This window comes from Crassostrea angulata, chromosome 8 (genome assembly GCF_025612915.1).
Source record: "Crassostrea angulata isolate pt1a10 chromosome 8, ASM2561291v2, whole genome shotgun sequence".
Lineage (NCBI taxonomy): Eukaryota > Metazoa > Mollusca > Bivalvia > Ostreida > Ostreidae > Magallana > Magallana angulata.
In genome coordinates this window covers 42,256,797-42,269,181 of record NC_069118.1, presented here as the reverse complement: position 1 = coordinate 42,269,181, position 12,385 = coordinate 42,256,797, and the positions used below count along the sequence as shown (strand labels likewise).

The window sequence follows — 12,385 nt, the reverse complement described above, 5'->3', positions numbered from 1 at the left end:
GATGATATTTTATTGCTGGCCTGCACTGGTACATGTACTTTGTATACAGTACCAGTTACATATCATCCATTTTTTTAACGAAACTGTAAAGTTAACCAACTTTCGTTCATGTCCCAGAAATTTTTGCGAGGTTAGCGAGAGCCTTGTAGTTGCGAATATTTCTCACCGCGAACCAATCCTTTGTCAGTAGTTTTTATTACAATACAGGTTTGGATAAGGCTTGGTCGCAAACACTAGTCGTGGCGAATCCAGTTTATCGGTAGTTAATCGCGAAATAAAGGCGCTGCGAATATGAATTGGTTTACAGTATTCTATGTATTACAGATGAACTAGTTTGAGTCAAGCATAAGGCAGACTTGTTTTATTAATTATTACTTCTTTTTATCAAATTTTCTTACTTTGTTTCTGCAGATAAACAATAAATTGGATTCCTGCGCATCTTTACTGGGCGATTGCAAAGAGAGACACAAAAAATTGGAAGAATGGACCAGATTAATGGATTGTTTTAAGCAGGAAAACTTGTAAGCAAATTTATTATCATAATGAATGTGATCATAAAAATCAAATTTGGGCCTTCAAAACATTAAATAGAACACATATTTTAATAACCAAGCTTTGATAGCCAAAGAATGCAGCAAATTCAGTCTTTTGATACTTTTATTTTATAGTTTATCTAGTAAATATATCAATTAGATAGTGGAGTTGTTAAACTGTGTAGCCAATGATGAAGACATTACGTTAATATATCTGGACATCTTACCAAGTCAAGGGTTTCTGATCCGCTTCGCTCTACATAAACCCTTGACCGAATAGGCAGAGTTTGACGCGGTCAGAAACCTCGCACGCTGGTTGGTGTCATACAAGTTCGCATGATCCAATAAGAAACGTTGTTTCAATAATGATGTTAATTGTGAATTGATCAATGTTGAACCGTTGTCAAATAAATAAGAGACGGAATAGTACTAAGTATTTGACTTACTGTTATCAGTTTTTAGTCTGAGTGAATCCATATTTTCTATGAATTTGATTTTGTTCATATTGCTATATTGCTATACTGTTTCTGTTTATAAAGTATCCTCTGATTGGTCAGAACAAGAGGTCACAAAAGTTTAAAAATGAGTACTCTCACTAGATGGCATAATCGTTAACCCGCATATGTGTTGTCTTTTCGGTCAAGGGTTTATGTAGAGTAGAGCGGATCAGAAACCCTTGACTTGGGAAGATAATATCTGGATTGCTAACTAAAATTAGACCATTTTGTTAAAAACAATTGTGATTGGATTAATAAATATCCACTGTATAAATTTATGTGTGTGACCTAAACATTCACATTGGACAGGTATCTTGGTTTGCAATTCAAACTAGTTTTAATACTATTTCACTGTATTATAAATTACATAATTATGCAAGTAATATGCAAGAATAGCTCAATCATCTCAGGACTTTGATTTTTGTGGTTTCTTTGATTTTTACAGGAGGTCCAGTGTCGAGCGGACGTGTAGTCAGATGTCGGACATTCTACAGAAGTTCTCAGAGTACAGGAAGTCACCGAGGCTCTCGTACCACGAAAAGAAACTATACGGTTTTGACAAGTGAGGGTTACATTAATTTTACAGTATACATGTATAAGGCAAAAATACATAAATCTTTAGTTTCTCGGGTCAAATGATTAAATTTAAAGCTACATGCAGGAGTTTTTTCTTCTTTTAATTACATATTTTGAATAGGTAATTTACTTAGTTTTACTTTTGTTTTGAAATTTAAATTAAAAATTAAACTGAGAGTTATTCCCCTGTACAGTTTTGCAGTATATTATGAAATCAACAAGTCAACATGTAAATTATAGGCTTCTATTTTATGTGAATACCCCAGTTAGTAATGATGGGTTCTTCTTTACACATGTAAGTCATGTATTGAAGTATGTGGAAATATATATGTAAACTATACGGACTGAAAAACAGAATTTGTGATTGTTTTCTGGCAGGACCTCTATGACGTATCACTATCAGAGAGCCGTGTCCTATCTAAAGAAAGTTCAACATTCCATGGCTTCAACCTTTACCTCATTCAAGAGATGGCACAGGTAAAGGTTTTTTTCCAGTTCAGAATCTAACAACCCCCCCCCCCCTTAAAAATACAAAATAAATTTTTTATAAAGATCATCTTGTAGTATATTTTGGAAGTGTTATTAAAAGGACTCAGACTCTCTAGTTTAGTTTTGAACATTGTAATATACTCAAAGATGCCAATTGCATGATTTATAGCATACCAAAAAGTGAAATTTATTTGAGATTTTTTCATGAAAATCTGCATAACAGAGGACATTTTCCACTATGTATACAGAGTTACTTTCCCTTAGTGTTGAATAGCTATCTAATTGGAAAAGAATTTTTCCTAGATTTTTTACTTTCCCCTTGATGCATTTGTATATGTATATCATTAAAAGGATATAACTATCAGTATCATTGAGCATTTGTCTATTGGCAATGAGAGAATGAATCGGACAAAATTACAATAAGGATAAACATTAATTGATAAATTTTGTATTAAATAAGAACCATTTTATCAAGAGCTTGGACTTTTTGTAGTTGTGTCAAACAGCAATATGACATATATGTAGGCTTGACTTTATATGTCACTGAAGGCCACTCAGTCATGGCTCTTTGAAATCAACAAGATTTGTCTGGCTTTTAAGCAATCTGTGTTTATTTCACTTGAAACCAGCATCATTTTCAACTTGTTTTGATGCAAGAAATAGATAGTTACGTCCTAACGAAAGTCCAAGGTCTTGTTAAAATGGTTCTATAATTAATGCTTTATTTTGTTTTGCATATGAAACAGTGCTTATATAAAGGTGATAGAGATGCATGAGAAAGTTGATGCTGCCACGATGGAAGTGTCAAGGCAACTACAAGAATACGTCTCTTACGTCAAGGTATGAACAAGTGTACTGTACGTACTACATGCCTTATTTTACGCGAGTACTTAATAACGTGATTTTATGGTTTTCATTAAATTGCGAGAATATACAATTACGAATGCTGAATTGTTTTTATAATTCCAAATGGATTACATCTCTCTGAAAAATGAAAGCAATTTAAGATTTTTAAATCCGCGAGATGTGCTTCTTATGATTTTAAGCGAACATTAACTCCACGCGTTTGATTAGAAATTTACAGTATTTAAAAAAAAATACTGAATGGTAAAACTGGTGTCACAGTATTTTATAGAACTATATAAAGCATGATAAATTGAAAACAAAGACTTTTTTAATTGGAACCATTAATTGTAATACCTATACATATTTAAAATCTAGAGAGAATTTTTAATAATACTAGTCAAGTGAATACCAAATTGATTGTTTGATTTATAAAGTTGAGTCAGCTGGTGTACATGTAGAACTGAAAAGTTATTTGATTTTCAGAAAATTGCTTAATTCTATGATTTCAATTGAACAGGTATTAAAAAAAGACCCCATTCTGTCGTCAGTAAAGAAACCCTCCATGAAGCAAAGACAACTGGCAGAACAGGTCAAAACAAGGTAACGTGCATGTTTAACATTTAGTTAATATCATTCCATCTTTTTGTGGTTAGACTTTAACTTTTCCATCAAAGAATCTTTACTGTACAATCTACATGCATAATGGTGATCATGTTTCATATTGAATGTATTTGTCTATTGACCGTGCATGTACACATCAGAAAACAGGAGTTTGGGTTCACGCCTTTTTCACTCTTGATTCATAGGTGCTTTTAAACTAAGATTAACTCACTTTTGATCTCTGTCTCACTTTTCTGCTCTATATTCCTTTTATAAAAGAGAGACTAAGATCAAAAGTGAGTTTGACAAATTTTTAATGGCCCTGGTACTAGGTTAGTTACATGTATCATGTTCCATTCCCCCATTTTCTTTGAACGGTTCATCCTTTTTTCTCTTCCTTTCTATTCAACTGCATGTACATGTGTTCTTCTTGTAGGGTCAATGTCATTAGTCAAGACATGAGTGAGTCCAAACAGATAGCACAGGAGTCCCGAATCCATATGGAAAGGTTTGTTGTATACATATCTTGTCTGTCTGTCTATCTCTCTGCCCGCCTATCTGTCTATGTGTCCTTTTTGCCTGTCTGCATATTTTCTATCTCCATGTTTTTTGTGTCTGTTAGATATATACTGTACTGGTGCATTTTATAAGTTCAGTATACAATGCATAACAGAGGTAGTGGTTTTTTTAATGGGTGTTGATTCTACAGCAAATATATATCACATTTATAAGCACACAGTCATTATTGTATTGATCAGTAAGTGTACGCGTTGTTCTTTACAGTTTGTCGTCCCTGATGCTGGATGATTTGGAGGACTGTGATTTATCAGACTAAACTTTCACTATATGAACTACAGCAGAGCTGTTCCATTGTTATAAAAGACCAAAGACAAGATTTTAATTTGTATTCATTTATTTTTATGTTTTGTTTTTTTTGTTGATTATATTTTTTAAAAATTGTTATGTGATTTACTATGCCTGTTTTTAAATTGTAATTTTATAAGCGCTTAGGGATCAATATGTTGGAATGGTTTCAGGGGCAACTTACAAGTATGATCATGTAAAAATTCAGACATTTTTTGAAAAAAATATTCTGTTTAATTGTAGTCAAATCCCTTATTCTTAAGCACAAAAGACATTTTAATCCAAAATCTTTTAATTAATGCAAAATAGAACCAAACATTTTGTTATCTATTAATGGTTGTTATTTCTGACTCTGTATAGTACAGTTTTGTTTACGAAACTCTGTTTCGTCTGAAATGAATGACATACATTTTTTGAATAGTCTATAAATTCTTTTCTTAATAAATGAACACTGTAGATGAACATGTAAATGTGTTTTGAAAAAAAATTCTTATTCAGATTATTGTGAAATTTGTTTATTAATTGAATTTAATATATATTTTACATGTGTTAAATATTTTACAGATGACAGAGAGCAATAAATTTTTTTTAATTAACACTTTATACCTGAATTGTTATTGTTCCTTTGAATAAATATATATTATTCATAAGAATTATTGAATTTGTTAATAACTTTTTTAACCTATATATATATATATATATATATATATATATATATATATATATAAAGGAGCCCGAGTTATTTATTTGTTATTTTCAACAAAAATAACAAAATGGCTTCTAAAAATAATAATGTTACATAATTTAATATTTGATAATCCCAAAGCCATTAATCGTATTATCTGTGATTGACGGAATTGGAAATTAGAAGTTAACGGGCTACGAATTATTTCCAAATTCTTTTAGATACATTCATAAAAAAATTCTTACTTAAAAAAACAAAACAAAATAAAAACAAGGACAAAACAATAACATTGATACAAGTATGTACGCGATTATTAATACTGATCTGATTATATCATACTGAGTATATTTGATTATTTCAGTATGATGTCATCAGTGTTGATAGTTAACTTTAACTTTTGATCACTAACGATTGGTTTTAACTGATTGTATTAGAAAAGCTATAAAAATTTGAAAATAGAGACCGCTAATCTGTTACGAATGAAAATAGATTAGCTGTCCGGCCATATTTCAAAATTCTTGTAGCCTTTTTAGTACTATCGGTTTGAGCTGATATAGTTACTTCTCGAAATAAGATGCAGATATGAATGAGTGAAATTTTTAACTTATTATGTATATTGATATTAAAAATTGATAGAGTTATGAGATTAATAAGACAATAGAGTGTAATGTTTTACAGATCGAGAAAAAAACGTTGACAAAAAACATGCATGAAAAATAAATTTACAAAGCCTCTTTCATTGTAACAAAATCCTCAGAGAATATGTATAAGTGAAAAAAGATTTGATTGATGAATATTTTTTTTCGTTTAAAATTCTAAACAATCGAAAACGGTTTCATACAAGCTATCTGTTGTACACTGACAGCATGCATGTAGTTCAGTTTAAATGAGAAAGCCCTAGATTTTATTGCCTGAATTATAGAACAGTTCAGTGATATATAATATGACAGTATATGCTGTTACCACAGGCATGTAGCATTGTTTTTGAAAGGGGGGGGGGGGGGCAGACCCATCCAAAAAATCTTGACAAGCAAAAAAGTTTCAAAAAATCTTCAAAATCCTATTCTGTGGGGGGGGGGGGGGGGGGGGGGGGTGTTAGACTAAACTATACTTCCAAAAAAAAATTCTTCCCTACCAAAATTGTTTCCCCCTCCAAATCATGAAATTCCTAATCCGTCGGGGGGGAGGGGGGGGTAACTTCAATTTGACTCCTCATTTCCTTATTTTCATATCAATTTTTTACTTACTTCCAAAAAGGTGGAGGGGCCAACTCCATTATAATTCATTTTTATATATGTAAATTTTTAAAAAATTGTTGCTGCGAGAAAAAGTGGAGGGGGGGGGGGTGGCCCCCCTCCCTGCCCCCCCCCCCCCCCCCCCCCCCCGATGCTACGTGCCTGTACCATTGTTAATTCATAACTTCAAGAAGCGTATCGTAAAAACAAGCACTTGCAGTATCGATATTATGTACAGTCATGTACCTGCGGAACAGTCACAATTTGCATACCTCATTTATAGGTCAAGGCCCTGCCATTGCCCGCTTTCATAACAAGGAAAACCCCTACACTACCCGATAAATACCGTGAGACGTTCTTATTTTTAGCACAAAAAGCAGCGCTTTGTGTTTTCCTTGCAAGGGCAAGGCTACTGTACATCAAAATTTAAAAAAAGACGTCACAGACGTTGCACCGATTTATTAATATAAAAATGTTCTTACTGTATGTACTATTCATATTTGATTCAAAAAAGACTGTATGATTTTAATGCAATTGTGAAATGAAGGTTTAATATGTCCAAAGAAAAAAATATTAAAAATTAGTTCCCACAGCCCAAGATTTGCAGTTAGAAAAACATTAAACATTTATTTTACATGTTCATATGTTTGGCTTATTTCTACTTAGATAGATATTTCATGGTAAGGGTGTGTTTGGTACATGTTAAAATCTATTCTGTAGCTTCATTATTGGCTTCAAGACACCAAATCCAATGATGGACCGATAGGTGCTCTTACTGCCTCGATCAGGGAAAAACCATTGTGTCATAGTACTACTATTTTTATTTGGGTGCTCCTAAGAACAGTTTTTAACTTCTTATATCAATAATATGAATTAAGGATGGCGATTGTCAAACGAAAAAAAATTTAATGAGTTAAGATTTAATTTAACTCACGGCGCCGTTCCACAAGTTCATATTGAAGATATAATGCAACAAGCATGTCCATTGCTAATACTCTCAATATCAAGACAGTTTTAAACAAATCTCAGGACTTGTGTCAAACACTTATCTATCTAGCAATTCTTCATGTCATCGTAGTATCAAATTTAGAAAGCAAGCGGCAAATAGAATTTAATCTTAAAAATCTGCATTCCTCCTTTTATAGACAACACAGTGTCTTGGCTACAGTGTCACTGCGTCTTACAATGTATCAGTGCATCTGTTTTAAATACGGTTGGTTGTTCCGGTTTCATTTTAATTGTTTGTAAATTGCGTCGTATCGGTTTTCCTTCTTTCATAGTCCACTGAGTCCTCAATATAAAGAATTCTAAAATATTAATATAACCATGCGGTAATGTGGCATTCCTAAGGATTCTTTTGTTAGTGTCCTTTGTCAAAATGTAATTTTTGAGATTTCAGACATCGTTCTATTTTCATTCACAAATGGTTTTTTTATTTATGTATTTAAAGTCAAACTAATCATCAACACATTGATCAAATAAAAACCTAACGAATACGTAAAAATCCTTCTAACTCTGTCCATATTGAATAGTTTATTCAAATCTAAATGTGTTATATAAAAGTGGAGGGCTAGTCAGACCCATCTAAAAAAATGACAAACAGTAAAAAGAATTGAAAAAGTGTTGGGGGGGGGGGGTGGGGGGGAGGGGAGGGGAGGAAAAAGAAATTATAAAGGCTCTACATATATTGTCAATTGATTTTATGTTTATCATTTAGAATATATCAAGAATTCAAATGTTCTCCTGTTTGGTTCTTCAAAAAAAATAATTTTATGCTTCGTACAAATAACATCAATATTGCAGCTTCAACTGACTCCAAGAACTTTATCGAAAATTAAGATTGCGTAAGAGTGTTTGTTTCTTATTCGGATAAGAATTTAGTTGTGTCCTTTTGCTGCTCAAAATCCTTGATAATAGGGTTAGCGTATTGTTGTTGTCAGGAAAAGCACCCTAAACATCTCAGATACTATAGTATTGCTATACAAAGACTTGTAAAATCATCTCTCATATACACATGTATACGATAAATGACAGAAGCTTCATGACCTATTTAATTGGGCTCCATGGTCATGTCCATTTTCAGACTGCATTGATCTCCTTTAAATGGAGAGCTCTATATAAGAATATAGAAAGCTACCCAGATATACATGCAATGAAAAATGTATAAAAAGATAAAATTAATATAAAGAATGCATTCGTGATTTTCTTTTCCAGTTTAAAAAAATAGATCTCTTTCAAACCCCAACAACTTGGATAATTCGAACAATTGTGGTTTTTGTTCACATTTACTAAAATGCCCTTGTACCGTCTTGTTCGAATCTTTTGTTGCTCATTTTACCCTCTTTGTACTTGCTGATATTCATAATAAGAATTATTTTATCAGCCTTGGATTAAATTTGCACCAATAAACAAAATATAAAAAATGCGTTATGTAATCAAGATTTCAAAAACTAACGATTTAAAAAACCATCTAAAATTGATCTAAGACTGTCTCACGTAGTAGTTATTAAAATAGATAAATCCTGAAATAGGAATCACACAGGTATAAGGTAACAGTAAAATAATTGAATTCATTCTAACGTTTAGTAAAATTAATACTGTTTCCTTTTTCTAAACGCACCGCCATTTAATAAGATCATATCAGATGTACTTGTATATAAAGACGATCTACATTCAATGATTTTTTTTCAATTTGATAAAAATGACTTGAATGTGTGCCAGTCTAGAGAAAATTATATTTTAAGCTAAACCTGATGTGTCGGATTCGTCGAACCATAAGGAAGCACAATTCAACTTTCAGAGGCTATTTTAACATTAGTTGATTTCATACAATTATTTTATCTGTCTTAGAATTACATTAGTAGGAAAATTTGGAAATTTCCGGATTTCCCACTTTTTATTACATGACATAAAACAGAAGAAAACAGAAGAATGACAATGAGGATGTAACCGTACAACCTCGAACCAAGCAAGTATATATAAAATGGGATCCTAACGAAAAAAAAAAAACGTTGTTAATCATCATACGTAACGTATAGTTCAATCGTCTATAAATATTGTACTTGTAGAGAATTATCATTTGATAAGTCAACCAGTGAATCTGACATGTGCCAATTGTATGTTTCATTCGAATATCATATCCCCAAACGAAACGGGAAAAAACACAGATAAATTGTTTCTTCGTTGTTTGATTCCAGTACGCATTCTAAAAATCTTAGGTAAAAAGAACAAAAACAAGCAATATATTTTCATTGAATTTTATTGGTTATAGAAAATTTCATTAATGCAGATATACGAATTTATTAAGCAAAACGAAATATTGAACATATATAACATTGCTTGATTCCGTCTAAAACATAATCGTTCTGATTTCTTAATTGTCCTAGACTCTGTGTTGTTCTTATCGTCGCGTTCCCGTTGCAATCGCAAGAGCATACAATTCTCTAAAGATGCCAAAAAAAAAAAATAATTCTAAGATTCAATGTGAAAAACTAATAAATCATATAGTAAAGCAAAGCATATACTTGTCATAAATTAGATTTACGAGTTTTCTTATGTATGCAAAACACTGAAAAAAGTTTTTTCCAAAAAGTTTGTGACTATTTATTTTAAAAAGAGAGCAATTTACATAATCCAAGGCCTTGATTCAATCACTGAACTTATTCTAATGATATGAAATAATACTATATTTAAATTGCACAAAGAATAAAATTTATGTTTTTATATGGTACTCACACTAATGCATCTATCTGTCTCTTATCGACAGGAGGTTTTGTTTTCCTGCGTCTTTGGACTTTTGTTGTATTTTTTTTACGGACTATTCCTCTCTGTTTTTTTCTCCTTGGTTGTTGGGTGCGTCTCCTAGTAGCACCAACCGTAAACATGCGTAGTCTTTCAATAGCTGTCATACTCATGCGAGCAGGCATTTTGCAGAAATCTGTTGGTGTCTTTTTGCAAAACCAAAACGTACCTATATAAAAGATAAAGATGACATTCTATCATTTTTTACAGAATATAATCTTTTAAGCGTTCAAACCTCTCGATTCATCATTAATTTCGTTCATTAATATAATTACAATATACATATATGTTCATTAACATTAAAAATAATGAAAATGAAAACATTTTGAAAACATGTGTTAGGGAAATTCAAACATCATTTTTGCAACAAACTCATCTGAAATATTTGCCAGATACAATTTAGTTATAATCAAAACTTGAATTTACAGATAAACGCTAAAAAATCGTTTCTTACCTTGATCAGTTATACCAGTTGATTTTCAAAATGCAAACTGAGAACTGAGATGCATGTACCTGTAGCATATTTGTTTAACTATGTTTTACTGATATATCCCGTACTTTTCAGAAATATTGACCAATCAAAAGTTACATTACAAATGCATATGTCAAAAGTTGTCTTGACTTAAAACTGTTCGTGTGCCCGCCCAGAGGGAAAAAGCTTTGTCTGGTTTATGAATACAGAATATAAATAGTTATATATAAACTGCCAAATTTAAACAATTAAATACAACCAAACAAAGTCTTCAAGTCGTATATATCTGATAGCGTAATAATGAATTTACTCGGTTCAAAGTCGAATTCATCTTACACTCTCAACTGTCAATTTGATTTAAATATATAGATAAATTAATTGGGTTTAAAGAAATTTCAATCACGCAATCCTGTATTAATCTTAAATGACATTGACATATATTGGCTTTTACGCATGTTAAAAATACAAATTTAATACTAGTAACTTAAAATAACTTTTACAATTCCATAGATTATTGAATTATCGAATGGATATATTATAGAAAAATTGTGATCCGCTTTCAAATGACAAAAAAGTCTTTAGGCATCACGTGATCTTCATATTGAATATTGATAGAATATTTCAATAACTGTCTTTTTCCAAATCATCTTGTATACAGTACGGCTGCATATATTGAAAGAACGCGTTTAGAAATTGTTGCCTCTGTGGTGGTAACATCGAGTTTTTGGTTTACCAGGCAGGGGTCGTTTTAACAAACCTTTAAAATTAGTGTTCTTTTCACAAGGGGAATTTTCAAAAAAAATTAAACATCATTAAGGCTGAATCTACCTTATAACCCTCATGGATAAACCCAAAAGCACCAAAAAGAACTGTAATACAGTATATCTTCAACAGCAATTAAGGCACTCTATGTTTACTATGGTGACACATAGATGCATTGTCTTATTTGTTGGGGAAAATTGATTGTAAACACATGAGCAGCGTTTAAACAGAAAAAGAATTTTGTATGATAATATTTGTTTCTGAATTTGTGTTAGATAAAGAGTCTAAGATATTATTTTTAGAATAGTGCAATGGCATTTTTATTCCTTATACGCTTAACATATACATGTAGCTTATTTTTAGAAAAGGGTAATTCCCATTTAAACAAGAATGCGAAATAATGGGAAAGTTTGTAATCAAAGCACATACGCACTTACGACCGCTACTTTACTTCCGAACTACTTGTGAATATTTCAGGTTCAGGTTTATCAGCCCCGAGCAAAAGTAATGTTTTTTAACATTTATTTTATGCATCAGTAAGTAGATGTCTTTAACACAGTAGTTTGTCGATCCTAATTTAGAATCTCATCAATAGGAGAATTTGGTAATTTATCCATTTTCTACTTTTCCATGATAAGCATGATAAAACGGTGAATGATTATAAATGTACAACATTTCGGAATAATGCATGCATTGTGGGTTTTTTTTTTTAAATAAGGAGTCCCTATAAACATTTTAGGATGTTAACTATTGTATATAGGTATACATGTACATGAATGTGTAGTTCACTAACTTATAAAAATGGACAACTATTATTCAGTCAACAAGTACGCTTTACTACTTGATTTTTATCTCGCATATGAAATCTGATATCTCCATGTTGGAAAATAAAACAATTTATTTTTATCACAAGGGTTGTGATAAAAGTATAAACATTATAACGGCTTATCTACTTAAAGTTGTATTGTTTTCCCCATAAATACATCTGAAATAAAGATATGATACATTCAAATGTAGGATACTTT

At 31.4% G+C, this 12,385-nt stretch overlaps 1 protein-coding gene across 4 annotated transcripts in view; it reads left to right on the top strand.

Moving 5' to 3' along the window:
• Positions 1–12,385, top strand: part of LOC128158623 (inhibitor of nuclear factor kappa-B kinase subunit epsilon-like) — a 37,504-nt gene that overhangs the window by 7,317 nt on the left and 17,802 nt on the right. For 2 of the 4 annotated variants that reach the window (XM_052821552.1, XM_052821550.1), the window contains 5 exons: positions 412–521; positions 1,476–1,592; positions 1,985–2,083; positions 2,842–2,935; positions 3,459–3,541. In XM_052821552.1, the coding sequence (XP_052677512.1) occupies positions 412–521; positions 1,476–1,592; positions 1,985–2,083; positions 2,842–2,935; positions 3,459–3,541 (503 nt within the window). Of the gene's footprint in view, positions 1–411; positions 522–1,475; positions 1,593–1,984; positions 2,084–2,841; positions 2,936–3,458; positions 3,542–3,977; positions 4,050–4,324; positions 5,014–12,385 lie in introns of those variants that run through there. The other 2 variants (XM_052821549.1, XM_052821551.1) reach the window with 2 other exon arrangements.